We start from the raw sequence: 27,239 nt of genomic DNA, 5'->3' as shown, positions 1-27,239 counted from the left end.
AATACATCGATGGTACGAAAGTGGATGATGGAAGGGGAGGGGGCAGCCTGGAAGCGCATGGAGAGGGCGTCCTGCGGCAACATAAGCTTAGGGGCACTGGTAACGGCACCATGGCCGCTCCCTCCCACGAGGTATACCACGAGCCCGGTGGTGGCGGCCACCCTCAAGATCTGGGGGCAGTGGAGGCGACACAGGGGGGAAGTGGGAGGTCTGATAGGGGCACCACTAAGAGGGAACCACAGATTTGCGCCGGGAAACACAGGAGGGGGATTCCAGAGCTGGCAGAGGGCGGGTATTAGACAACTGAGGGACTTGTTTATAGAGGGGAGGTTTGCGAGCCTGGGAGAGCTGGAGGAGAAATTTGGGCTCCCCCCGGGGAACACGTTCAGGTACCTCCAAGTGAAGGCATTTGCCAGACGACAGGTAGCGGGGTTCCCCGCGCTCCCCGACAGGGGGGTGAGTGATAGGGTGCTATCAGGGGTCTGGGTCGGGGAGGGGAAGATCTCGGACATCTATAAGATTATGCAGGAGGTGGAGGAGGTACCAGTAGAGGAGCTGAAAGATAAGTGGGAGTTAGAGCTGGGGGAACAGATAGAGGACGGGACATGGGCAGACGCCCTGGAGAGGGTCAACTCGTCGTCGTCATGTGCGAGACTAAGTCTCATTCAATTTAAGGTACTGCATAGAGCCCACATGACGGGGACAAGGATGAGTCGGTTTTTCGGGGGTGAAGACAGGTGTATTAGATGTTCGGGAAGCCCTGCGAATCATGCACATATGTTTTGGGCATGTCCGGCACTGGAGGAGTTCTGGAAGGGGGTGGCAGGGACGGTGTCGAGAGTGGTGGGGTCCAGGGTCAAGCCAGGATGGGGACTTGCGATCTTCGGGGTTGGGGTGGAACCGGGGGTACAGGAGGCGAGGGAGGCTGGAATATTAGCCTTTGCGTCCTTGGTGGCTCGGAGGAGGATCCTGATTCAGTGGAGGGACGAAAGGCTTCCGAGTGTTAACACCTGGTTAAACGACATGGCAAACTTCATCCAATTGGAAAGGATCAAATTCGCCCTGAGAGGGTCGGTGCAGGGGTTTTCCAGGCGATGGCAACCCTTCCTAGACCTCTTGGATCAGAGATAGAAACTGAGGCCATGACAGCAGCAACCCGGGAGGGGAGGGGAGGGCGGGAGGGGGGGAGGGGGGCGGGGAGGGGGGACAACGACGAAGGAAGTACGGTAGCGGCGGTGGCACGGGCAAGGCCTGCCCGAGGACGCTGCTAGAAATGATAAGTTGGTCTGACTGTCGGTTCGCCGGCGGGGGGGGGGGGGGGGGGGGGGGGGGGGGGGGGACGCGCGGGTAGGAGGGGGGGGGGATTTTTTTTTTTTTTTTCTTTTTCTTGTTAAGTAGGGGGGGTTTGACTTTGTTTTGTTATAATTTAAATGTAAATGTAGGGGGGGTTAAAATGTTTGTATTTTGAAAAATTCAATAAAAATTATTTAAAAAAAAAAAAAAAAAATTTTATTAAAAAAAAAAGGAGAGCGACACAACCAAAGGGGCATATTCAGGTGAGGCTCTGGACTAGCTGCTGATAGATTGCCCAAAATGAGCCAGACTTAAACAACTACACTTGAAAGAAAGTTTGGTGGCTGTGAGGGTGCCGAATTGCGCTTCCTCATTCTGCCCTGTTGGGGACTCCAGCTGCTGTGGGCAGGCAGAGGACCGAGTGGGCGCTGTTTCTGCACCTCTGCTTCTCCTCCCGGCCTTGCCAGCCAGTTCTGCGCGAGAGAGAGGGAGGGAGAGCATAATGTGTACGTAGAGGAGAAGCCACTCACGTTCACACTGCTCAAATCTTCAATTACGAGTGATCCTGGGCAGCACGGTGGCCTAGTGGTTAGCACAACCGCCTCACGGCGCTGAGGTCCCAGGTTCGATCCCGGCTCTGGGTCACTGTCCGTGTGGAGTTTGCACGTTCTCCCCGTGTCTGCGTGGGTTTCGCCCCCACAACCCAAAAATGTGCAGAGTAGGTGGATTTGGCCACGCTAAATTGCCCCTTAATTGGAAAAAAAATTGGCTAATCTAAATTTAAAAAAAAAAAAAAAAAAAAATTACGAGTGATCCCAGGTGCAGCAAATATATCAGTCTCTGATAGGAGGAATAAACCAGCAGGGGTTGGTTTAGCTCACTCAGCTAAATCGCTGGCTTTTAAAGCAGACCAAGCAGGCCAGCAGCACGGTTCAATTCCCGTACCAGCCTCCCCGGACAGGCGCCGGAATGTGGCGACTAGGGGCTTTTCACAGTAACTTCATTGAAGCCTACTCGTGACAATAAGCGATTTTCATTTCATTTTCATCTTTCAGTGAATTTACCTGTACTTTCAACAGTTAATCCGCAGTCTAGATACAAGGGCTTCAGGGACCAATTTGTGGGCCGTGAGTTGGTAAGCCTTGTCTACGAGCATTTTGCCATCTATATTTGACAATGAAGCATGTCCACTGGAGTGAGTTGCCACAGAGTAACATGTGCCATGGAACTATAACTCAGCTTTAGAAGATATGAGAAAGATGAAGCATAAGCTGGAATATCTGAGATAGATTTACAACCTTTTTCTCCCTTTTTCAGCTTTATTCTTCAAATCTTTACAATCAGAATTCCCAAGAACTTGATGATTTTGGTGGATTTCGTATAAAAGATATCAAAAATGAAATTAAAAGAGGAAGCAAGTTGGTAAGATTCTAGTAATTATACATGCATTTTCAATTAAATTAATATGTTGGAGCCATAATGTCATCGGTACTGAATGCATTTTGTGGTATATTTCAGAACTTTTCATCTATCGTGATAGATATGATATGGGGCGGGATTCTCCGCCCCCCCCCCCCCCGCCCCCCCCCCCCCCCCCCCCCCCCCCCCCGCCGTGTCTCGAATTCTCCGACCGGCAAAAAGTCAGTGTGGCGCCAACCCCGCCGCCCGCCTCGGAGAATGGCGGGGGCCGGCGGGAGGCTATGGGTCTGTTGCTGCCCGTGTTCTTCCGGCTGGATGGGCCGAAGTCCCGCCGACGTGACCACGGGTCATGTGGGCGTAAATCAAGACCGGTATTTAACGGCGTCAACCAGTGCTGATGGGTAACGCCGTTCAGCGCGGAGGTAGGTCACTGGCGGGGGTGGTGGCCGCAGGAGAAGAGACGACGTGGCTACAGTCTGTGGGTGGGGGGAGAGGGGACAGGTGGGTTGGGGGGGGGGGGTGAGAGCGAGTGCCGGGGGGGGGGGAGGGGGGGCGTGACGAGAGCAAGTGCTGGGGAGTGGTGCGGGGGAGAGTGCCGGGTTGGGGGAGGAAGGGGGGGGGATGGCGAGAGCGAGAGTCCTGGAGGGTTGGAAGGGGTGGTGAGAGCGAGTCCTGGAGGGTTGGAAGGGGTGGTGAGAGCGAGTCCTGGAGGGTTGGAAGGGGTGGTGAGAGCGAGTGCTGGGGGGTTGGAAGGGGTGGTGAGAGCGAGTGCTGGGGGGTTGGGAGGGGTGGTGAGAGCGAGTCCTGGAGGGTTGGAAGGGGTGGTGAGAGCGAGTGCTGGGGGGTTGGGAGGGTTGGTGAGAGCGAGTGCTGGGGGGTTGGAAGGGGTGGTGAGAGCGAGTGCTGGGGGGTTGGGAGGGGTGGTGAGAGCGAGTCCTGGAGGGTTGGAAGGGGTGGTGAGAGCGAGTGCTGGGGGGTTGGAAGGGGTGGTGAGAGCGAGTCCTGGAGGGTTGGAAGGGGTGGTGAGAGCGAGTCCTGGAGGGTTGGAAGGGATGGTGAGAGCGAGTCCTGGAGGGTTGGAAGGGGTGGTGAGAACGAGTCCTGGAAGGGAGGTTGGGAGGGGTGGCGAGAGCGAGTGCTGGGGGGTTGGGAGGGGTGGCGAGAGCGAGTGCTGGAAGGGAGGTTGGGAGGGGTGGTGAGAACGAGTCCTGGAAGGGAGGTTGGGAGGGGTGGCGAGAGCGAGTCCTGGAAGGGAAGTTGGGAGGGGTGGTGAGAGCGAGTCCTGGAGGGTTGGAAGGGATGGTGAGAGCGAGTGCTGGGGGGTTGGGAGGGGTGGTGAGAGCGAGTCCTGGAGGGGAGGTTGGGAGGGGTGGCGAGAGCGAATGCTGGGGGGTTGGGAGGGGTGGTGAGAGCGAGTCCTGGAGGGTTGGAAGGGGTGGTGAGAGCGAGTCCTGGAGGGTTGGAAGGGGTGGTGAGAGCGAGTCCAGGAGTGGAGGTTGGGAGGGGTGGTGAGAGCGAGTGCTGGGGGGTTGGGAGGGGAGGTTGGGAGGGGTGGCGAGAGCGAGTGCTGGGGGGTTGGGAGGGGTGGTGAGAGCGAGTCCTGGAGGGGAGGTTGGGAGGGGTGGCGAGAGCGAGTGCTGGGGGTTGGGAGGGGTGGCGGAGAGCGAGTGCTGGGGGGTTGGGAGGGGTGGTGAGAGCGAGTCCTGAAGGGGAGGTTGGGAGGGGTGGCGAGAGCGAGTGCTGGGGGGTTGGGAGAGGTGGTGAGAGCGAGTCCTGGAGGGGAGGTTGGGAGGGGTGGTGAGAGCGAGTCCTGGAGGGGAGGTTTGGAGGGGTGGCGAGAGCGAGTGCTTGGGGGTTGGAAGGGGTGGTGAGAGCGAGTCCGGGAGGGGAGGTTGGGAGGGGTGGCGAGAGCGAGTGCTGGGGGGTTGGGAGGGGTGGCGAGAGCGAGTCCGGGAGAGGAGGTTGGGAGGGGTGGCGAGAGCGAGTCCGGGAGGGGAGGTTGGGAGGGGTGGCGAGAGCGAGTCCTGGAGGGGAGGTTGGGAGCGGTGGCGAGAGCGAGTCCTGGAAGGGAGGTTGGGAGGGGTGGCGAGAGCGAGTGCTGGGGGGTTGGGAGGGGTGGCGAGAGCGAGTCCTGGAGGGGAGGTTGGGAGGGGTGGCGAGAGCGAGTCCTGGAAGGGAGGTTGGGAGGGGTGGCGAGAGCGAGTGCTGGGGGGTTGGGAGGGGTGGCGAGAGCGAGTCCGGGAGGGGGGGTTGGGAGGGGTGGCGAGAGCGAGTCCGGGAGTGGAGGTTGGGAGGGGTGGTGAGAGCGAGTCCTGGAAGGGAGGTTGGGAGGGGTGGTAAGAGCGAGTGCTGGGGGGTTGGGAGGGGTGGCGAGAGCGAGTCCGGGAGGGGAGGTTGGGAGGGGTGGCGAGAGCGAGTGCTGGGGGGTTGGGAGGGGTGGCGAGAGCGAGTCCGGGAGGGGAGGTTGGGAGGGGTGGCGAGAGCGAGTCCGGGAGGGGAGGTTGGGAGGGGTGGTGAGAGCGAGTCCTGGAAGGGAGGTTGGGAGGGGTGGCGAGAGCGAGTGCTGGCGGGTTGGGAGGGGTGGCGAGAGCGAGTGCTGGGGGGTTGGGGGGGGGTGGCGAGAGCGAGTCCGGGAGGGGAGGTTGGGAGGGGTGGTGAGAGCGAGTGCTGGGGGGTTGGGAGGGGTGGCGAGAGCGAGTCCAGGAGGGGAGGTTGGGAGGGGTGGCGAGAGCGAGTCCGGGAGGGGAGGTTGGGAGGGGTGGCGAGAGCGAGTCCGGGAGGGGAGGTTGGGAGGGGTGGCGAGAGCGAGTCCGGGAGGGGAGGTTGGGAGGGGTGGCGAGAGCGAGTGCTGGGGGGTTGGGAGGGGTGGCGAGAGCGAGTCCGGGAGGGGAGGTTGGGAGGGGTGGCGAGAGCGAGTGCTGGGGGGTTGGGAGGGGTGGCGAGAGCGAGTCCGGGAGGGGAGGTTGGGACGGGTGGAGAGCCAGTCCGCGGGCAGAGGGGGCTTTGGCAGGGACTAGCAGCACTGGTAGAGGGTGGTCTGGGAATGGTGAACCTGGTGAAAGGGGGGCACTATTTGGTAGGCCAGGTCCACGTGTGGCCGACGCCATGTTGCACGGCGCAGCCGCTGCAGGCCGTCGCCGTGTGCTTGCGCGGCCACGGACCTGCCAATTCTCTGGCCGTATCGGCAACTAGAGCCAGGTGCTCTACACTGCCTGCCACCCCCCTCCATCCACCACCAGATGGCGAATCGGTGGCCGTTTTGTGGACGTAAAAGGCCACCGTTCCCACGCTTGCGTCAGGATATAGTCTGCAAATCGGAGAATCCAGCCCATTTTTGGCTCTCTACCCTCAATCTCCCGTTTTTCATTCCCTTTTATGTGAATGTGCACCTTAGTTAGAAAGGGAGAGTCAAGAACCTTTTTATGTATACAGCATAACCTCTAGATTAGGAAATAAGCCAAAACTGGACATTTGTTCCAGTCCAATCTAATTGTTGTAGGGAAAAATCCCTTGTGCCAGTGCATTCAAGAGGTCGAGTCTCAAGGCAAGGTTCAAAGCGTTTTTACTGTATTACGAGTTCTGAAGTCCTTCAGGGAGACCCACGCAGCCAGCTCCTAACAATGGCTTGACCATGGTGATCTCTACGATATGCAGACGAGGTTCAATATTTATAGAGTACAAGCATTTGCAAGGTTTTGGCGGGCCTTTGCCGTTTTACATTTGAATAGTACAGATACATGGTTTTGGCAGGCTTTTGCCGTTTTACATTTGAATAGTACAGATACAGGATTTCCTGGGCTTCCTGACTCCGACGTCAATGTCTCGTTATCTGCTTAGTTTTAATAGGTGTTGCCTTGACTTACAATGGGGTCCCATTATCTCTATGCTGGACCTTGATTAGGTGTTGAGTGTGGTTCTTGGGCTAACCTTGGGAATCTATTGTGTCAGCCTCCTGTTTGATAGGATTTGTGTCTGTGTGTAAAACTAATCTAATCAATATATTTAATCCTTAGGTTTCTTTTGCCTGCCTGGGTCATTTTGGTGTTACAACATTTCATTTTATAACATTTCATTTTATGTTTTAATTAATTTTAATCAATAATTTTAATCTATATATATATATATTTGCCCCACTGTCAGGGTCTTGAATCGTAGATATCCCAATCTTCTGGCCATGGTGCCGTTTTAAGATGCAGCTTCGTGCTGTTGCTAGGCAGATTATAGATTCTCCATTTCGTTCGAAAAAGGTTTCTCAGCTGTGCAAAAATGGGATTCAAACGAATGCCCATCCCTTTAAATCATAAATGGTGCCAATCAGTCCAATAAATGAAGAATGCTTTGATGATGTAAATATTAATACAAATCCAATATAGCCTTAAAAATGTCCTACTTCATAATCATCCCAATATTGCCTCTATTCATTCCAACATTGCCTTCAATCTGCTTACTCAGTTCTCTTCTGTGAATGCAGTTATATCTGATGTCTGATCGTCCTATATTCTGTTATCTGTGGCAGGACCTTTCTGCCTCCTTACTGATTTAATTGTTGACGGTATCTGCGATTGATTTAATCAGTCCCACATTTTTTGGTGCTGTTCAACGCCTTATGCAGATGTCCTGTCTACACTCTCGCCATTTTTCTCAAAAGCTCGTTCTAAAAGTTTCCATTGTGTTTTCCAAAGTTGGATTTTGCTGCCTTTCTGAATTTGCATTCTTACTGTTTCTGCAATATCACTTTGGTATTTCTTTTAACTATGGATTTATACAATGTAGGATATTTTTGTATACACTCTTTTTGTGACACGCTTCGCAGCCAATGAAGTACTTTTGAAGTTTAGCCACCGTTGTAATGTGGGAAACTCAGCAGCTGATTTGCACACGGCAAGCTAAAAAACAGCAATCCGATAATGAGCAGATTTCTTTTTGCATTATTGGTTGAGGGATAAATATTTGCTTGGATACAAAGGAGGACTGTAATGCTGTTCTTTAATTTAAAAAACTTTTATTACAAAATAATTTTTCATTATTACAAAATAAATCTACAATCCACCGCATAATACATACAGATACAGTACATGAATAACACATTCAAACCCTACTAACCCCACCCCCTACCCCTAAAACTAAAAAAAATGATAACTAATGACACCCCTCCAGCCCAAACAGCTAATGGTGACTAATTCTTTGAAAAAGGAAATGAATGGCTGCCATCTCAAGTAAAATCCTTTTACCAACCCTCAAATGGTGTATTTGACCTTCAAGATAGATAGGGTGGAGGTGTGGACCTTGGATAAGGTGCTCTTTCCAAGAGCTGGTGCAGACTCGATGGGCTGAATGGCCTCCTTCTGCACTGTAAATTCTATGATCCCCTCTGGGCTCTCAACAAGGCAAACGCAAGGACATCCCGCCACATTCACCAGAAACACCTCACCCTTTCCAACATTCAGCTTATAGCCCAAGAAGGCCCCAAAGCTCTCGAGTATGCCCATAATACCCCCCCCATACTCTCCAATGGGTCCGATACGAACAGCAGCAGGTCGTCTACGTACAGCGACACCCGGTATTCCCTATTCCCCCTAACAATTCCCTGCCACTCTACTGACCCCTTAAGGGCCATTGCCAAGGGCTCTATTGCCAGTGCAAACAGCAGCGACAACAGCGGACAGTTCTGCCTCGTTCCCCTGTACAACCCGAAGCTCCATGAACTCATCTCATTTATCCGTACACTTGCCACTGGGGCCATGTACAGTAGACATAGAACATACAGTGCAGAATGAGGCCATTCGGCCCATTGAGTCTGCACCAACCCACTTAAGCCCTCATTTCCACCCTATTCCCGTAATCGAATAACCCCTCCTAACCTTTTTTGGTCACTAAGGGCAATCATGGCCAATTCACCTAACCTGCACATTTTAGGACTGTGGGAGGAAACCGGAGTGCCCAGAGGAAACCCACGCAGACACTGGGAGAACGTGCAGACTCCGCACAGACAGTGACCCAGCAGGGAATCGAGCCTGGGACCCTGGAGCTGTGAAGCCACAGTGCTATCCACTTGTGCTACCGTGCTGCCCACTCATGCCACAAACTTCGGCCTAAACCCAAACCTTCACAAAACTCAAACAGATACCACCACTCCACCCAGTCGAAAGCCTTCTCCATGCCATAGAGACCGCTACCTCTGGTACCATCCCTTCAATGGGGTCATGATCATATTTAATAACCTCCTAATGTTACTGGAAAGTTGCCTACCTGTCACAAAATCCGTTTGGTCCTCTGCAACCACCTTGGAACGAATCCTTCCATCCTCCCCGCCATTAACTTAGTCAACATTTTCACATCCATATTTAACAATGATATGGGCCTGTATTACCCACACTCCAAAGTCTTTCACTTATTCAGGATTAGCGTGATCGCGCCTGGATCAGTGTCTTCGGCAACACCCCCTTCTCCAGCGCCTCGCTAAACATCCCCAATAGATGAAGTTCCAGCTCCATCGCAAACTCCTTATAGAACTCGGCCGGGTAACCATCCGGCCGGGTCTTCCCAGACTTCATCCCTTTTATGCTATCCATCACCTCTCTCAACCCTAAAGGCACTCCAGTGCCTGCCTCCTCTCCTCATCCAGCCTTGGAAATTCCAGCTCATCCAAAAACCGCCCCATGTCCCCATCCTCGCCACCTCAAATTGGCCCTATATCACTTCTGGTAATATTCCCTGAACGCCTCATTAAACTTCCCCGGCTCCGATACTACCGGCCCCATTCCTGTCCATATTCTCAGGATTTCCCTGGATGCGGCCTGCCTCTGTTGTTGATGGGCTAACATACGGCTTGTCTTCTCTCCGTATTCATGCTGCACCTCTTGACCTCCATAGCTACCCTACTGTCCCGTAACTTCTTTCTCTCCGCCAACCCCTCCTTGGTGGGGCACTCGATTTCCGGTCCACCTTGACTATCTCATCCATCAACTGTATATACCCCTTCCTCCTTCTCCCATCTCTGTGAGCCTTGAACGAGATAACCTCTCCTCGGTCCACCGCCTTCAACTCCTGCCAAAATGTGGCTGCCGATACCTCTCCACTCTGATTCAACTCCAGGGGCTGATTTAGCTCACTGGGCTAAATCGCTGGCTTTTAAAGCAGACCAAGCAGGCCAGCAGCACGGTTCGATTCCCGTACCAGCCTCCCCGGACAGGCGCCGGAATGTGGCGACTAGGGGTTTTTCACAGTAACTTCATTGAGGCCTACTCGTGACAATAAGCGATTTTCATTTCATTTCATTTTCATAGTCTCTGATCACCGACTGCACTTTCTCACAGAACCCCTTATCTGGCAAAAGCCCCGAATCTAACCTCCATCCTGGTCTCTGCTCCTGCCTCAAACTAAGCCTGAATTCCAGCCAGTGCGGCACATGGTCTTAGATCATGATTCCCGCATACTTCGCCCCCACCAACACCGCTCAGCTCACTACAAAATGTCAATTCTGGAGTATACCTTGTAACGTGCGAGGAGCAGACGTACTCCCTCTCCCTTGGGTTCCAAAACCTCCACAGATCTATCATTCCCATCCTTTCCAGAAACCCTCCCAGCTCCTTCACCATCCTCAACCTTCCCATTGACTTGGGGCTCGCCCTGTCCACCCTCGCGTCCAGCACACAATTGAAATCACCCCCCATTATCAACTGATGCATGTCCAGGTCTGGAATCATTCCCAGCAACTCCTTCACAAACCTCACGTCGTCCCAATTCGGCGCATGAATTTTCACTTTTAAAAATTTGAGTACCAAATTCATTTTTTCCAATTGAGAGGCAGTTTAGTGTGGCCAATCCACCTACCCTGCACATCTTTGGGTTTTGGGGGTGAAACTCACACGAACAGTGACCCAGGGCCGGGATCGAACCTGGGACCTCGGTGCTGTGAGACAGAAATGCTAATCACTGCACCACCGTGCTGCCCGCATAAATGTTCACTAACACCACCAATGTCCCCTACAACACCCCACTCACTGTCACATATACCCCCAGGTTTTGCACTTCCTTGGCACCTACAAACCTTGTCCTTTTGCTCAGCAGGATGGCCCACCCCCGCAACTTCAAATGAAACCCCAAATGAAATGCCTGACCCATCCATCCCTTTGTCAACCTAACCGGTCTCCTGGAGAAAGACCATCTCCGCCTTCAAGCTCATCAAGTGCGTGAAGACCCGAGACCTCGTCACCGGCCCCTTCAGTCCCCGTACATTCCATGTTACAAACCATACCGGAGGCTTGCGCCTCCATTCCCTTCTACTGTTCGTCATCCTCCCCTTCCATTCCTGCCCCCTTTCATTTTGCCCTAAACCGGGCCCATCCAAAATGGCTCCCTTCTCTGTCCATGATCTCATTCCTACTCCAGCACTGCCACGTCCCAGCTGAGAATTAAAACCCCCAAACCTCCGATCCCCATAATACCCACATCTTCCGAACTCTGTTGTTCCAACTCCTCCGACTCCCATCAGCATTCCGTTCTCCCCCAGTTTATGGTCTCTATTTAAGATCATTGGCAACCTCTGTGGTTTCAAAATAGTACTTCCTTCCTTCAAACGTCACCCACAGTTTTACCGGGTACAGTACCGCAAACCGTATCTGCCTTCGGTTTAGAATCGCCTTGGCGTTGTTGAACCCGGCGCACCTTTTCGCCAGCTCCGCTCCAAAGTCCGGATAGATTCCCCTTCCATTCGCAGTTCTGCGTCTCCCTGGCCCAAAACATGATCTTCTCCTCAAAATTATGGAGCCTCACAATCACCACCCACGGCGGTTCCCCTGCTCTTGGATTCTGCCTTAGGGACCTGTGTGCCTTACCCAGCAACCCCTGCAGGGACCATGATTCTGCAAATGCAAGCATCATGAGAATAGCAGATAGTGCTGCTTCTAGCCACGGCCTTGTAGTTCAGTGACTCGTCGGGTCCAAACCCACTGTCCAATATGAATGCATGTTCAAGGGTTCGCCCAGCTTTCTCTCATGGCCTTCACCTTGTCGAGAACGGCTCAGCAGAATCCTCGAGACGTATCTCGTGGCACCCGTGCCTCCCACACTCTCAGGCAAGCCAATGGTACACAGATCCTGCCTTCTGGATCTGTTCTCCTGCTCCTCTACCTTTGCTCTTAATAACTTGCCCTACCTCCCTCTCCAATGCTACCACTCAATCGCCATGGTCGGATATCACCTCTATCTCCTGAATCTGTGACCCCTGTGCCTCCAAGCACTTCCCAACTCTCCATCGATCCTTTCAAGGATGCAAATGCATCTTCGATGGCCTTCGACCGATCTTCCTGCATCTCCTTTCGTTTCTGGCAGAACTCCTCTCTAAATGAATGCCATCAGCTGCTCCATCTGGAGGTTTCCATCTTGCAACAATCCTTCTCCCTCCACCATCTTCTCAATTGCTATTGCGCAACAAGTCTCCTCCAGGTCCTTGGCCAGATCTTTAGCCTTCTTCTGCCGGGTTTGATAACACAGCAGACATGCCACTCCCAGGGGAAACTTCTCCTCCACACCTCCACCTACACTTTTGTGTTGAAATTCCTCCGCTTTCGGGTGAAAAGAGTCAACACCGTCGATCCGGAGCTGCCCTGTGTGTGATCACTCACTCCATGGCCGCCACAGGATCTCGACTCGTTTTTTATTTTGCTACAGGACCACATTGCATGCTGTAACTGGGGTGACCATCACCAAAATGCTGATGGGAGGAACAGTTTTTACCCGCCTTGGCATGATCTTCCTAGACATAAGTGTGACAGTGCGCCACAACCAGGAGCAGCAAGGGCGTTGTCACATTCAATATTAACCATCCAGGCCCATTATACCAGGTGATTCGGTGTTTGTTCGAAAATTAGCTGATGGTGCCCAGTGGACCCTAGGCGTTATCCTCCACCAAACAGAGCCGTTTTCTACCCAGGTGCAACCCAAAGTTGGATCGTGCGAAAGCATCTTGATCGCATTCGGTCTAGGCGATTTGTGACGACTACTTCGGAAAATTCCTCATTCTCGGAAACTTGATCCTGAGCCACATTTGCTCCTTCTCAGGCCACAGCAGAGCCCCAAGGGAGTCAAGACACAACATGACTGAGGTCGTTGACTCAGACTCGGAGACGGAAACAGAAGGAGCCTCCTTCAGAGTTGCAGCCTTAGGCTGTGCAGCCACAGCAATGTTTGTATCGGAAGCGGCGTTAGCCGCCAAGAGAGCCTGGTGCTCTCCCTCGCCATGATCTTCAGAGTATTCTTCAGACTTTGGGCCGGGGGGGGGGGGGGGGGGGGGTGGATTATGTAACCCACATGGGTTTGTGGGCTGGGAATGATTAACTACTCCGTGGGCCTTGCAGAATAGAGTACCACTGATAAGGGGGCGGGGACCTCTAACGATATCTAGATAGTCAGCCAGTAAGGTACCAACTATATACTGACTATATAATAGTAGTTGGAAAATAAAGCAAAATTTTGTTTCTACGAACTTGGTGTGGGCTCTTCATGACCTTCTAAAACACAGCAAATTTATCTCTCAATCAACGTCATTAAAATAGAATTATGTGGTCATTATTATATCGCTCTTGCTATGCGTAAATTGGCTGCAGTGTTTCCTAAACAGCACAGGAACAGGCCAGTCAGCCCATATTGTCCCATTGGGCAGACACAGCATGGGTTCGTAAAGGGCAGGTCATGCCTAACTAATTTAGTGGAATTTTTTGAGGACATTACCAGTGCAGTAGATAACGGGGAGCCGATGGATGTGGTATATCTGGATTTCCAGAAAGCCTTTGACAAGGTGCCACACAAAAGGTTGCTGCATAAGATAAAGATGCATGGCATTAAGGGTAAAGTAGTAGCATGGATAGAGGATTGGTTAATTAATAGAAAGCAAAGAGTTGGGATAAATGGGTGTTTCTCTGGTTGGCAATCAGTAGCTAGTGGTGTCCCTCAGGGATCCGTGTTGGGCCCACAATTGTTCACAATTTACATAGATGATTTGGAGTTGGGGACCAAGGGCAATGTGTCCAAGTTTGCGGATGACACTAAGATGAGTGGTAAAGCGAAAAGTGCAGAGGATACTGGAAGTCTGCAGAGGGATTTGGATAGGTTAAGTGAATGGGCTAGGGTCTGGCAGATGGAATACAATGTTGACAAATGTGAGGTTACCATTTTGGTAGGAATAACAGCAAACGGGATTATTATTTAAACGATAAAATATTAAAGCATGCCGCTGTTCAGAGAGACTTGGGTGTGCTAGTGCATGAGTCACAGAAGGTTGGTTTACAAGTGCAACAGGTGATTAAGAAGACAAATGAAATTTTGTCCTTCATTGCTAGAGGGATGGAGTTTAAGACTAGGGAGGTTATGTTGCAACTGTATAAGATGTTAGTGCGGCCACACCTGGAGTATTGTGTTCAGTTTTGGTCTCCTTACTTGAGAAAGGACGTACTGGCGCTGGAGGGTGTGCAGAGGAGATTCACTAGGTTAATCCCAGAGCTGAAGGGGTTGGATTATGAGGAGAGGTTGAGTAGACTGGGACTGTACTCTTTGGAATTTAGAAGGATGAGAGGGGATCTTATAGAAACATTTAAAATTATGAAGGGAATAGATAGGATAGATGCGGGCAGGTTGTTTCCACTGGCGGGTGACAGCAGAACTAGGGGACATAGCCTCAAAATAAGGGGAAGTAGATTTAGGACTGAGTTTAGGAGGAACTTCTTCACCCAAAGGGTTGTGAATCTATGGAATTCCTTGCCCAGTGAAGCAGTTGAGGCTCCTTCATTACATGTTTTTAAGGTAAAGATAGATAGTTTTTTGAAGAATAAAGGGATTAAGGGTTATGGTGTTCGGGCCGGAAAGTGGAGCTGAGTCCACAAAAGATCAGCCATGATCTAATTGAATGGCGGAGCAGGCTCGAGGGGCCAGATGGCCTACTCCTGCTCCTAGTTCTTATGTTCTTATATGGTCCATGCTGGCACTTATGCTCTGTGCTATATAAAGACAAATTCTTTATTTCACTTTGGATATTACTCATCAAACTCCAAATTCTGTTTTACTTCTCCTCATTTCAGAGGTGCTCTTCATGCAGGAAGAAAGGGGCTACTGTTGGGTGTGAAGTGAAAAGCTGCAGAAGATCCTATCATTATCCATGTGCCATAGATGACAACGCAGCAGCATTACCAGATGAAGATTGCGGTACTTACAGGTTGTTATTTAATTTTTTGTTTACAACATCTGAAAATGGTGTCTTTATTCTTTAACTGAACATAACGGGGGCAGCACGGTAGCATGGTGGTTAGCATAAATGCTTCACAGCTCCAGGGTCCCAGGTTCGATTCCCTGCTGGGTCACTGTCTGTGCGGAGTCTGCACATCCTCCCCGTGTGTGCGTGGGTTTCCTCCGGGTGCTCCGGTTTCCTCCCAGTCCAAAGATGTGCGGGTTAGGTGGATTGGCCATGCTAAATTGCCCGTAGTGTCCTAAAAAGTAAGGCTAAAGGGGGGGGGGGGGGGGGTTGTTGGGTAACGGGTGTAGGGTGGATACGTGTGTTTGAGTAGGGAGATCATTGCTCGGCACAACATCGAGAGCCGAAGGGCCTGTTCTGTGCTGTACTGTTCTATATCTATATCTATAATTTAGACCTGAAATCGATGAAGAGTAAATCAGTTTGTTTTCAGGTTGGTCCTCAAGCCAAACATTCTTGTAAAATGTAAAATTGCAATAGGATCACATGACAATTGTATTTCTATGTTTCGGAACTCTCATTGGATTTGGGCTTATTGTCACATGTACCGCAGTACGGTGAAAAGTATTGTTCTGCGTACAGTCCTTGGGACATACGATAAATACACAGTGTAAATGGATAGAGGGACTTCCGGTGACGGCATAAAGGTGGAAGCCGCATGCTGGGTGGCTCCTGTTCGAGGCTCGGTTTTTCGGAATTTAATGTCCGGTCCCAGGAGCAGTTGTTGGATGAACACGTGCAGGAAGACATTAGGAAGGAGGGGGTTGTTGGAAAATCAGAAAAAAAACTCATTGGAAAAGGGGGACAAGTAAAGGTTTGGCATCGTGAGCAGGTCAGCCTGGCAGCAGGAAAGATGGAGACTGGGTCGCTGGGTGGGGCTGCGCCCTTCACAGTGGAGAAGATGGCCGGGGTGTTTGAAAAACAGTTTACCAAGCACATGGAGATGATGAGGAAAGAGGTGATGCAGCAATGAAAGTATTGGTGGAGAAGGCGATAGCCCAGGTGAAGGTAGGGCAGTCGAAGATATTGGCCGAGGTGTGGGAACAAACCAGGTGAGGCTTGGACAACCACACTCTTCAATGTCTGGGCATGCCTCAACCTGCCAGGCACTGGACGGTCCCTTTTGAGACCATGTCCAGGGTGTGGAAGTGAAGGTGGAGCCATGACCAAAAGTGGCAGTCTTTGGGTCTCAGACCAGCCAGAATCCTTCATGGGGAGGGGGTGCCACGCCCTAGCTTTTGCCTCCCTGATCACCTGCTGGAGAACTGTTACCTTGAGACTCAATTATTCTAACATACTTGCGGCTTCTCTCTCACATTCTACCATTCATAATCTTGAGGTTATCTAAAGCTCAGTTGCCCGTGTCTTAACTTTGTAAGTCACCAACAACCCTGTGCTAACTGACATACACTTGTTCCCAGTCAAGTCCCCAAATCCTCCAAGGAATCTGTGCTCCGCAATTTCTGACCTCTTGTACAGAGCCAAATGATTTTGCTCCACCATTGGAGGCCGGGCTTTTAGTTTCTGAGGTCTGCAATATCCTTCCGCAAGATCACATAAAGAACACAGGAAATAGGAGGAGAGCCAATAAGGCTAGTGAACTTGCTTTACCACCCAACAGTTAATGAGGGCATTCTAGAGTGTAGAACCTAGGATGTTCTTCTGACTGCCCGTGTGATTATGAGATTACTGGGAGAGATCCCCCCCCCCCCCCCCCCCCCCCCCACCCCACCAAGAAACCGAAGAATTTTCAGTTGCAGACATACACATTGAACTTGGGTATACTTTTATATGCTATTATCACGGAAGATTGTTATCTTGCACGGTGGCACAGTGGCTATCAGTGCTGCCTCACAGCTCCAGCGTCCCAGGTTCAATTCCGGCCTCGAGTGACTGTCTGTCTGTGTGGAGTTTGTACTTTCTCACCATGTCTGTGTGACTTTCCTCCGGGTGCTCCGGTTTCCTCCCACAGTCCAAAGATGTGCAGGTTAGGTGGATTGGCCACGCTAAATTGCACCTTCAGTGTCCAAAAGGTTAGGTTGGGTTATTGGGTTACAAGGAGAGGTTGTAAGCCTGGGCTTAAGTGGGGTGCTCTTTCCAAGGGCTGATGCAGACCCGATGGGCCGAATGGCCTCCTTCTGTACTGTAAACTCTATGAACAGGATCATGGCTGATTTAGAGTATCAACTCCACTTTCCTGCCTGCTGCCCATAACCCTCAATTTTCAGAGACACCAAGTATTTGTCCATCACAGCCTTAAATATGGTCTTCAATGGCGCAGCCACATTCTTCTGGGATAGAGAATTCATAGATTCGCAACACATTGGAGTAAAGAAATTCCTCATTATTGTCCTTAATGATCGACCCTTTATCCTGAGGCCATGCCCTAGTCTTCTGTGGAAACAACCTCTGTCTACCCTGTCAAGTCCCTTCAGAATCTTTTGTTTCAATGAGATCACCTCTTATTCTTATAGACGCCAGGAAATATAGGCATAATTTAGTCAGCTTCTTGTCATTAAGACTACCTTCTCATGCCAACCTAGTGAACCTTTGCTGTACTGTCCCAATACAAGTATATCATTCCTTAAATGTGGAAACCAAAACTGCACATGTCATTCCAGGTGCAGTCTGACCAAAGTCCTGTATGATTGTAGCAAGACCTGTTTGTTCTTGTACTCCAATCCCCTTGCAATAAAGGACACCATGCCATTTGCATCCCTAATCGCTTGCGTACCTGCATGCTAACATTTGTGTTCCTTGTACGATTGCACAAGTCCCTCTGAGCATCAGGACTTACAAGTTTCAATCCTTTTCTATTTATATGACCAAAATGAACAATCTCACACTTCCCTCACATTATACTCTGTCTGACATCTTGTCCACTTACTTAACGTGTCGACATCTCTTTGCAGCAAGTGTCCTCCTCATAACTTAAATTTCTACTCAGCAAACGTGGATACATTACACTCTGTCTCTTCGTCTAAATCATTAATATAGATTGTAAATAGCTGAGGCCTTGGCACTGATCCTTGAAGCACTCTACTAGTTACAGCCTGCCAATTTGAGAATGCTCCATTTATCCCTACTCTCTGCTTACTGTCCTTCAACCAATCCCCTATCCATGTTAACATATTACCCCAAATTACATGAGCCCTTATCTTATTTATTAACCTTTTGTGTTATACCTTATGAAATCCTTTTGGAAATACAGTTATACTACATCTACAGGTTCCCCTTAATCAACCCAACTAATTACATTCCCCCCAAAATAACACATTTGTCAAACATGATTTCCATTTCATAAAACCATAGTGACTTTACCTGATTATTCTAGGATTTCTCAAGTGCACTAAAGCTTCCTTAATAATAGATACCAGTACTTTTCTGATGACTGATGTCAGGCTAAGTTTCCCACCCCACCTCATTGAATAGCAGTGTCACATTTGCTAACTTCCAATCTCCTAGGATCATTCCAGAATCTAGGGAATTTTGGGACTCTTGTCTGCAACTCTCTGGGATATAAGCCATCAGGTCCTGTAGCTCTGTCAAACCTTAGTCCCTTTGGTTTCTCCAGCACCTTGTCTCCATTAATTTCATAATTCTTTATAGCACCTTGGATTACCCTCTATTTCTGCTTTGTTACTTATGACACAAAATATTAGTTCAATGTCTTTGCCATTTCCTCATTCACCATGATAATTTCTCTTTGCTTTAGCTATTCTCTTGCCTACATACTTGTAAAATGTCTCAATTTATTTTCATATTCCTTGTTTCTTTTCCTATTCCAATTTGGAATATGTCACTTTCTAACTTGAAATGGAATTATGATCAACAGTTCCCAGCAGATCTTTTATTGAGATAACCCTACCTCATTACATAATACTAGAACGAAGATATCTTTATCCCTAGTTGGTTCCACAATAAACTGCTCCAGGAGAAGTGTAGCACGTAAGGCAGATGAACTTAGGCTTGGATTAGTACCTGGGAATATGATGTTATTGGTATTACTGAAACTTAGTTGAGGGAAGGGCAATATTGGCAACTAAATATCGCAGGGTATAGATGCTTCAGGAGGGATAGAGAGGGCGGTAAAAGGGGTGAAGGAGTTGCATTACTGGTCAGAGATGATATCACAGCTGTGGTTAAGGAGGGCAATATGGGTCGAGCTAAGAAATAGGAAGGGTGCAGTAACATTGTTGGGACTTTACTGCAGGCCTCCCAAAAGCGAGCGTGAAATAGAGGTACAAATATGTAGACCGATTATAGAAAAATGTAGGCGCAACAGGGTGGTCGTGATGGGAGATTTTAACTTCCCCAACATTGAATGGGACTCATGTAGTGTTGGAGGCGTAGATGGAGCAGAATTTGCAAGGAGCATCCAGGAGAGTTTTTTTGAGCAGTATGTAAATAGTCCAACTCGGGAAAGGGCCATACTGGACCTGGTATTGAGGAATGATCCCAGCCAGGTGGTTTGAAGTTTCAGTCTATGATTACTTTGGGAATAGCGATCACAATTCCGTAAGCTTTAGGATACTCATGGACAAAGACGAGAGTGGTCCTAAAGGAAGAGTGCTAAATTGGCGAAAGGCCAAGTATAACAAAATTCGGCAGGAGCTAGGGAATGTGGATTGGGAGCAGTTGTTTAAGGGTAAATCCACATTTGAAATGTGGGAGTCTTTTAAGGGGAGGTTGATTTGAGTGCAGGACAGACATCTCCCTGTGAAAATGAGGGATAGAAATGGCAAGATTAGGGAACCATGGATGACGGGTGGAATTGTGAGACTAGCTAAGATGAAAAAGGAAGCATACATAAGATCTAGGCAACTAAAAACTGATGAAGCTTTGGAGGAATATCGGGAAAGTAGGACAAATCTCAAATGCGCATTAAAGAGGGCTAAAAGGGGTCATGAAATATCTTTGGCTAACAGGGTTAAGGAAAATCCCAAAGCCTTTTATTCGTATATATAAGGAGCAAGAGGGTTACTAGAGAAAGGATTGGCCCACTCAAAAGACAAAAGAGGGAATTTATGCGTGGAGTCAGAGGAAATGGGTGAGATTCTTAATGAGTACTTTACATCGGCATTCACCAAGGAGAGGGACATGACGGATGTTGAGGTTAGGGATGGATGTTTAAATACTCTAGGTCAAGTCGGCATAAGGAAGGGGGAAGTTTTGGGTATTCTAAAAGGCATTGAGGTGGACAAGTCCCCAGGTCCAGATGGGATCTATCGCAGGTTACTGAGGGAAGCGAGGGACAAAATAGTTGGGGCCTTAACAGATATCTTTGCAACATCCTTGAGCACGGGTGTGATCCCGGAGGACTGGAGAATTGCTAATGTTGTCCCTTTGTTTAAGAAGGGTGGCAAGGATAATCCAGGGAATTATAGACCTGTGAGCTTGATGTCAGTGGTAGGCAAACTGTTGGAGAAGATACTAAGGGATAGGATCTATTCACATTTGGAAGAAAATAGACTTATCAGTAATAGGCAGCATGGTTTTGTGCAGGGAAGGTCATGTCTTACAAACCTAATAGAATTCTTTGAGAAAGTGACAAGTTAATTGATGAGGGAAGGGCTGTAGATGTCATATACATGGACTTCAGTAAGGCGTTTGATAAAGTTTCCCATGGCAGGTTGATGGAAAAAGTGAAGTCGCATGGGGTTCAGGATGTATTAGCTAGATGGATAAAGAACTGGCTGGGCAACAGGAGACAGAGAGAAGTGGTGGAAGGGAGTGTCTCAAAATGGAGAAGGATGACTAGTGTTGTTCCACAGGAATCCGTGCTTGGACCACTGTTGTTTGTGATATACATAAATGATCTGGATGATGGTATAGGTGGTCTGATTAGCAAGTTTGCAGATTATACTAAGATTGGTGGAGTTGCAGATAGCGAGGGGTCTGTCAGAGAATACAGCAAATTATAGATAGATTGGAGAGTTGGGCAGAGAAATGGCAGATGGAGTTCAATCCAGTCAAATGCGAGGTGATGCATTTTGGAAGATCCAATTCCAGAGCGGACTATACGGTCAATGGAAGAGTCCTGGGGAAAATTGATGTACAAAGAGATCTGGGAGTTCAGATCCATTGTACCCTGAAGGTGGCAACGCAGGTCGATAGAGTGGTCAAGAAGGCATACAGCATGCTTGCCTTCATCGGACGGGGTATTGAATACAAGAGTCGGCAGGTGATGTTACAGTTGTGTAGGACATTGGTTAGGCAACATTTGGAATACTGCATGCAGTTCTGGCCCCCACATTACCAGAAGGATGTGGATGCTTTGGAGAGGATGCAGAGGAGGTTCACCAGGATGTTGCCTGGCATGGAGGGTGCTAGCTATAAAGAAAGGTTGAGTAGATTAGGATTGTTGGAAAGACGGAGGTTGAGGGGGGACCTGATTGAGGTCTACAAAATTACGAGAGGTATGGACAGGGTCGATAGCAACAAGCTTTTTCTAAGAATGGGGGTGTCAGTTACAAGGGGTCACGATTTCAAGGTGAGAGGGGGAAAGTTTAAGGGAGATGTGCGTGGAAAGTTTTTTACGCAGAGGGTGGTGGGTGCCTGGAACGCTTTGCCAGCGGAGGTGGTAGAGGTGGGCACGATAGAATAATTTAAGATGACAGATATATGAACGGGCGGGGAACAGAGGGAAGTAGATCCTTGGAAAATAGACGGCAGGTTTAGATAAAGGATCTGGATCGGTGCAGGCTGGGAGGGCCGAAAGGCCTGTTCCTGTGCTGTAATTTTCTTTGTTCTTTGTAGGAACATCTACAAACTCATCTTCCAGACTACTTTTGTCAATGTGATTAGCTAGTTTATACAAAAATTAAGTCCCCACAATTATTACATTGCTTTTGTTACAATGTTCAATATGCAGGTGGACTGGGAAAATCAGGTTGGTAGTGGATCCCAAGAAATGGAATTTGTGGAATGTCTATGAGATGGTTTTCTGGAGCAGCTTGTGACAGAGCCCACTAGGGAACAGGCGATTTTGGATTTGGTGATGTGTAATGAGGCAGACTTGATTAGGGAACTTAAGGTGAAGGAACCCTGAGGGAGCAATTTACCCTGCAGTTTGAGGGGAAGAAGCTGCAATCAGATGTAACAGTATTACAATTATATAAGGGTTACTACAAAGACATAAGGGAGGAGCTGGCTAGTGTTGATTGGAGAAGGGGCCCAGCAGGGAAGACAGTGGAACAGCAATGGCAGGGGTTTTTGGCGGTTTTTAGGGAGTGTTATGGGAGAGGGGTTTTCAGAACCCCAAATTGTATCATGGAATTCAACCAACCTCCCCCTTAAATGGATTGTTAGCTTTTGAAGCACACGGCTTGTTGCCCAGGTGTGGTATTACAATTATGGACACGTGCTTTTAAAAACAAAACAATGTTTATTCCATGAACTCAAATTAACCTTTTAAATAAACATTGGATCTCTTAACACCCCTTACTTCAAAAATAACCCCAAAAGACTACAACACTAAATAGTCTTTCAAACTGTTCTTTTAAACATCCAAAGACTTCACCTTCAAAAACAGACATGAGGTTACATTGAATATATTTATAGTCTTTGGATTTGCAGACATCCACAGACCAGCGCTGTGTTTTCTTCCTGCAGCTCTTTGCAAAACACACAGACACTCCTAGCTTTCTCCTCAAACTGTCTTTCTCCTTTCATGCAGCTCACAGCAAACCAGCCAGGCACTTTTCAGCTGCTGTCTCTCATAACTGAAAATAAAAACTTCAAAGTGGCCGAGCTTAAGCCCAGCACCACCCACACTCTGACATCACTGCATTTCTTAAAGGTACATTGCTTAAACATCCAATTCTTAAAGGCACTCTCACAAGACAGGAGGCACAACAGAAATTAATTCCAAGGAGGAGAAAACATGCCAAGGGGAGGACAAGGCATCCATGGCTGACGAGGGATGTCAAAGACAGCATAAAGGCTAAGGAAAAAGCATACAAAGTGGCGATCATTAGTGGGAAACCAGAGGATTGGGAAGCCTTTAAGAGTGAGCAGAGGACAACTAAAAAAGCAATAAGGGGGGTAAAGATGAAGTAAGAGTGCAAGCTAGCTAGTAGTATAAAGGAAGATAGGAAGAGATTTTTTCAATATATTAAAGGTAAGAGAGAGGCAAAAATAGACATTGGACCACTAGAAAATGTGGCTGGAGAAGTAATAATAGGAAGCAAAGAAATGGCAGACGAACTGAATAGTTACTTTGCATCAGTTTTCACGGTGGAAGACACCAGTGGGATGCCAGAGCTTCAGGAGAACCAGGGGGCAGAGGTGAGTGCAGTGACCATTACTAAGGAGAAGGTTCTGGGGAAACTGAAAGGTCTGAAGGTGGATAAGTCACCTGGACTGGACCTTAGGGTCCTAAAAGAGATAGCTGAGGAAATTGTGGAGGCATTAGTGATGATCTTTTAGGAATCACTGAAGGCAGGAAGGTCCCAGGGGACTGGAAGGTGGCTAATGTAACACCACTGTTTAAGAAGGGAATGATGTAGAAGATGGGGAATTATAGGCCGGTTAGCCTGACTTCGGTCATTGGTAAGATTTTAGAGTTTGTTATTAAAGATGTGCATGGTAAAATAGGACTGAGTCAGCACAGCTTTGTCAAAGGGAGTTTGTGTCTGACAAATTTGTTAGAGTTCTTTGAGGAGGTAACAAGTAAGTTAGACAAAGGAGAATCAGTGAACGTGATTTATTTAGATTTATAGAAGGCCTTTGACAAGGTGCCGCATAAGAGACCGTTAAATAAGTTAAAAGCCCATGGTGTTAAGGGCAAGATCCTGGCATGGATAGAGGATTGGCTGACTGGTAGAAGGCAAAGAGTGGGGATAAAGGGGTCTTTTTCAGGATGGCAGCTGGTGACTAGTGGTGTGCCTCAGGGGTCTGTGCTGGGACCTCAACTTTTCACAATATACATTAATGACCTGGAAGAAGGTACTGAAGGCACTGTTGCTAAGTTTGCAGATGATACAAAGATCTGCAGAGGGACAGGTAGTATTGAGGAAGCAAGAGGGTTGCAGAAGGACTTGGCAAGTTAGGAGAGTGGACAGTGAAGCGGCAAATGAAATACAATGTGGAAAAGTGTGAGGTTATGCACTTTGGAAGGAGGAATCTAGGCATAGACTATTTTCTAAATGGGGAAATGCTTTGAAAGCAGAAGCACAAAGGGGCTTGGGAGTCTTTGTTCACAATTCTCGTAAGGTTAATGTGCAGGTTCAGTCAGCAGTTAAGAAGACAAATGCAATGTTAGTATTCATGTCAAGAGGGCTAGAATACAAGACCAGGATGTACTTCGGAGGCTGTATAAGGCTTGGTCAGACCACATTTGGAGTATTGTGAGCAGTTTAGAGCATATCTAAGGAAGTATGTGCTGGCCTTGGAAAGGGACCAGAGGAGGTTCACAAGAATGATCCCTGGAATGAAGAACTTGTCGTATGAGAAACATTTGAGGACTCTGGGTCTGTACTCGGAGTTTAGAAGGATGAGAGGGGATCTTATTGAAATGCACAAGATACTGCGAGGCCTGGATAGAGTGGATGTGGAGAGGACGTTTCCACTTGTAGGAAACACTTGTAGGAAAAACTAAAACCAGAGGACACCATCTCAGATTAAAGGGACGATGGCTTTAAAACAGTGATGAAGAGAAATTTTTTCAGCCAGAGTTTGGTGAATCTGTGGAACTCTTTGCTGCAGAAGGCTGTGGAGGCCAATTCACTGAGTGTCTTTAAGGCAGAGATAGATACGTTCTTGATTAATAAGGGGATCAGGGTTATGGGGAGAAGGCAGGAGAATGGGGATGAGAAAAATATCAGCCATGATTGAATGGCGGAGCAGACTTGATGGGCCAAGTGGCCTAATTCTGCTCCTATGTTTTATGGTCTTATGGTTACAAGGTCCAATAATTTGTTGTTTAATGCTCTGTCCCCAGAACTCTCTTTTCTCCTTTTAAGACACTCCTTAAAACTTGCTCTTAGACCAAGCTTTTGGTCATATGACCTAATGGTCGGGATTCTCCTTTCCCCACTGCTGCAGTTGGGAATGGAGATGGAAGATGGAGCATAGCCAAAAAGTGGGATCGGCGGCAGGCAGCAAATCCATTCTCATTACCCTCTCCCTTGTTGCTAACCGTAGTGTGCAACCTGCCCCACAACTGTGAACATGCAAACTGCCGATTTGCATATATTTCAATGTGATTATCAGGCTGGAAGCCAATTCTCCCAGCCATGTGGTGAACCCCAGTGGCATAGCCAACCTCCAACTCAAAAGTATTCATCGTCAGGCGATTGGAGAGGCGAAGGCCACAACATTGGCCCCTTTCCCCTCCAGCACCCATCCATTACCTCTGGGGGAAAAACCCACTAATCCGGGCCCAAATCACATGGATCCTATGCACCACCTTAAATTGTCTAAGACTCACCCTTGCGCAGAAGGAGGTTGTGTTCACTCGGCACATTACTTTGCACTAAAGACCCCATCCTATCTCCATCCCAAACTCCTCCTCGCACTTCCGCTTGATGTTTTTAACTAAGGTTGTGCCCTGCTCTCCAAACCACCCATATATGTCCCCAATCCTACTATCCCCCATTTCATCTGGGAGAAACATTTCTCCAAATGCGTACACTCTGGTACCTGAGGACATGAAGGCAGCTCCTTACACACAAGTCCTGCACCTGCCAATATCTGAACTCACTCCCCCATGAGAGCTCGAACTTCTCCTACACTTCCTCTAGCCCAGCAAACTTGCCCTCCACAAACATGTCCCTGACCCACACTAGCCCATCCTCCCACCAGTTCATACAGTGCTGGACATCAAATAAGCAGTCTGTTAATTTAGCAACAGTGGAGGAATCGAGAGAGGACAGTTGATTATGAACCACAACCATGACATTTATAGTAAAATATAAATTTAGGAGTACCCAATTATTTTTTCCTATTGAGGGGCAATTTCCAGTTAAATCCAAACCAACAGTCTTTTCTCCCCTCCCCCCGGCTCGGTAGCCTCACACCGGAGGAAAGGCTCCCTCCGCAAGGAGCACAGACCACCAGAAAGATACACAGTCAGGTGTGGCAGAGGAGATGGACCTTCCTTCACGGAACAGTGGTAACCTCCCCAACCGACAAGGGACCATTTGTAAGCAGAGCAGTTTAAAACAACAGTAATAAGTCAACACAAAAGTCCAAGAAGTCAGTCCTAGTGCCGTTCATCACTCAGCCCCCGCCCCTATCCGGCCCAGTAGCCTCACATCAGAAGAAAGGCTCCCTCCACCACCGGAAAGATACACACCAGGGCGTGGCAGGAGAGAGAGAGAGACCTTCCTTCACAGTACCATGTTAACCTGCCCAACCGGCAAGCAGAGCAGTTGAACAACATGGACAGAGACAACAATAACAAATCAAACACAAAATTCCAAAAAGTCAGTCCTAGTACAACAAAACAGTGTCCGACACAAAACTCGCTGACACCCGGTGCAGCTTGAAAAGTTCACCAACAATCCAGAAAATGGCCACCCAGTGACATGGCAACGTCTCGGGGAATACCACAGATAGACTCTCCAAAACAGACAAAGGTCAGTAGAAAGGTACCAAAATACCACGGTCTACTTCAGCAGTCCAAGGGGCCAACCCCCGGAGCGTCCAGGAGCAGCAGCATGCCACCAGCCATTCACCTCGAGCTGCAGGCGGTGGGGTGCGATCTTTACCAATACAGCGCCAAGTAGACCTTCCATTCTTGGCCTGAATCCAACCCCGGTCAGCCATCTCCAGCAGCAGGTCTGCTCCTATTCTCCTCCCTCTCTCTCCTTCCCCCATGCAGCTCAACACTGGAAACAGTAGCAGCAACAGAGAGAGTGTCTGCACTCACATCAAAAATATTTTTCATGAATATGAGCTTCCCCAATGAGGGGGGGGCAGTTAAGTAGGGTTGGGGGGCAGGTAGGGTTGAAGGGGCAGGTAGGGTTGGGGATTGGGGAAGCAAATACTGCAGCTTCACTTCCTCACAACATCATCTCAGCTCAAGCTGAAGCTCCCACCAGCACTGGAAACAGCAGCAAACTGATCAACAGAAAGAGCAGCTGCAGCCAGCTACTTGGGTGTTTATCAGTCAGCAGTGATTCCAAAAAGGGAATTGATCAATTCAATATCCTAAATAATTTGAAACCTAAGCTGCTTTAATATTCTTACCCCAGCACTAGTTTTTCTGTGGCAACAGCTTTAAATATGAGCAATTTCTGCGTCTGTAAAAGTCTTTGAGTATTGTTCAGGAATGGGT

The 27,239-nt window shown here is 48.9% G+C and overlaps 1 protein-coding gene across 1 annotated transcript in view; it reads left to right on the top strand.

The window, feature by feature from the left end:
• Positions 1–27,239, top strand: part of LOC119969114 — a 358,923-nt gene that overhangs the window by 257,389 nt on the left and 74,295 nt on the right. The window contains exons 27-28 of the mRNA XM_038802328.1: positions 2,611–2,715; positions 14,787–14,920. Coding sequence (XP_038658256.1) covers positions 2,611–2,715; positions 14,787–14,920 — 239 coding nt within the window. The remainder of the gene's footprint in view (positions 1–2,610; positions 2,716–14,786; positions 14,921–27,239) is intronic.

This window comes from Scyliorhinus canicula, chromosome 7, assembly GCF_902713615.1.
Source record: "Scyliorhinus canicula chromosome 7, sScyCan1.1, whole genome shotgun sequence".
NCBI lineage: Eukaryota > Metazoa > Chordata > Chondrichthyes > Carcharhiniformes > Scyliorhinidae > Scyliorhinus > Scyliorhinus canicula.
Note: the sequence above shows the minus strand (reverse complement) of the source record. Positions and strands in the feature narration are given on the sequence as shown.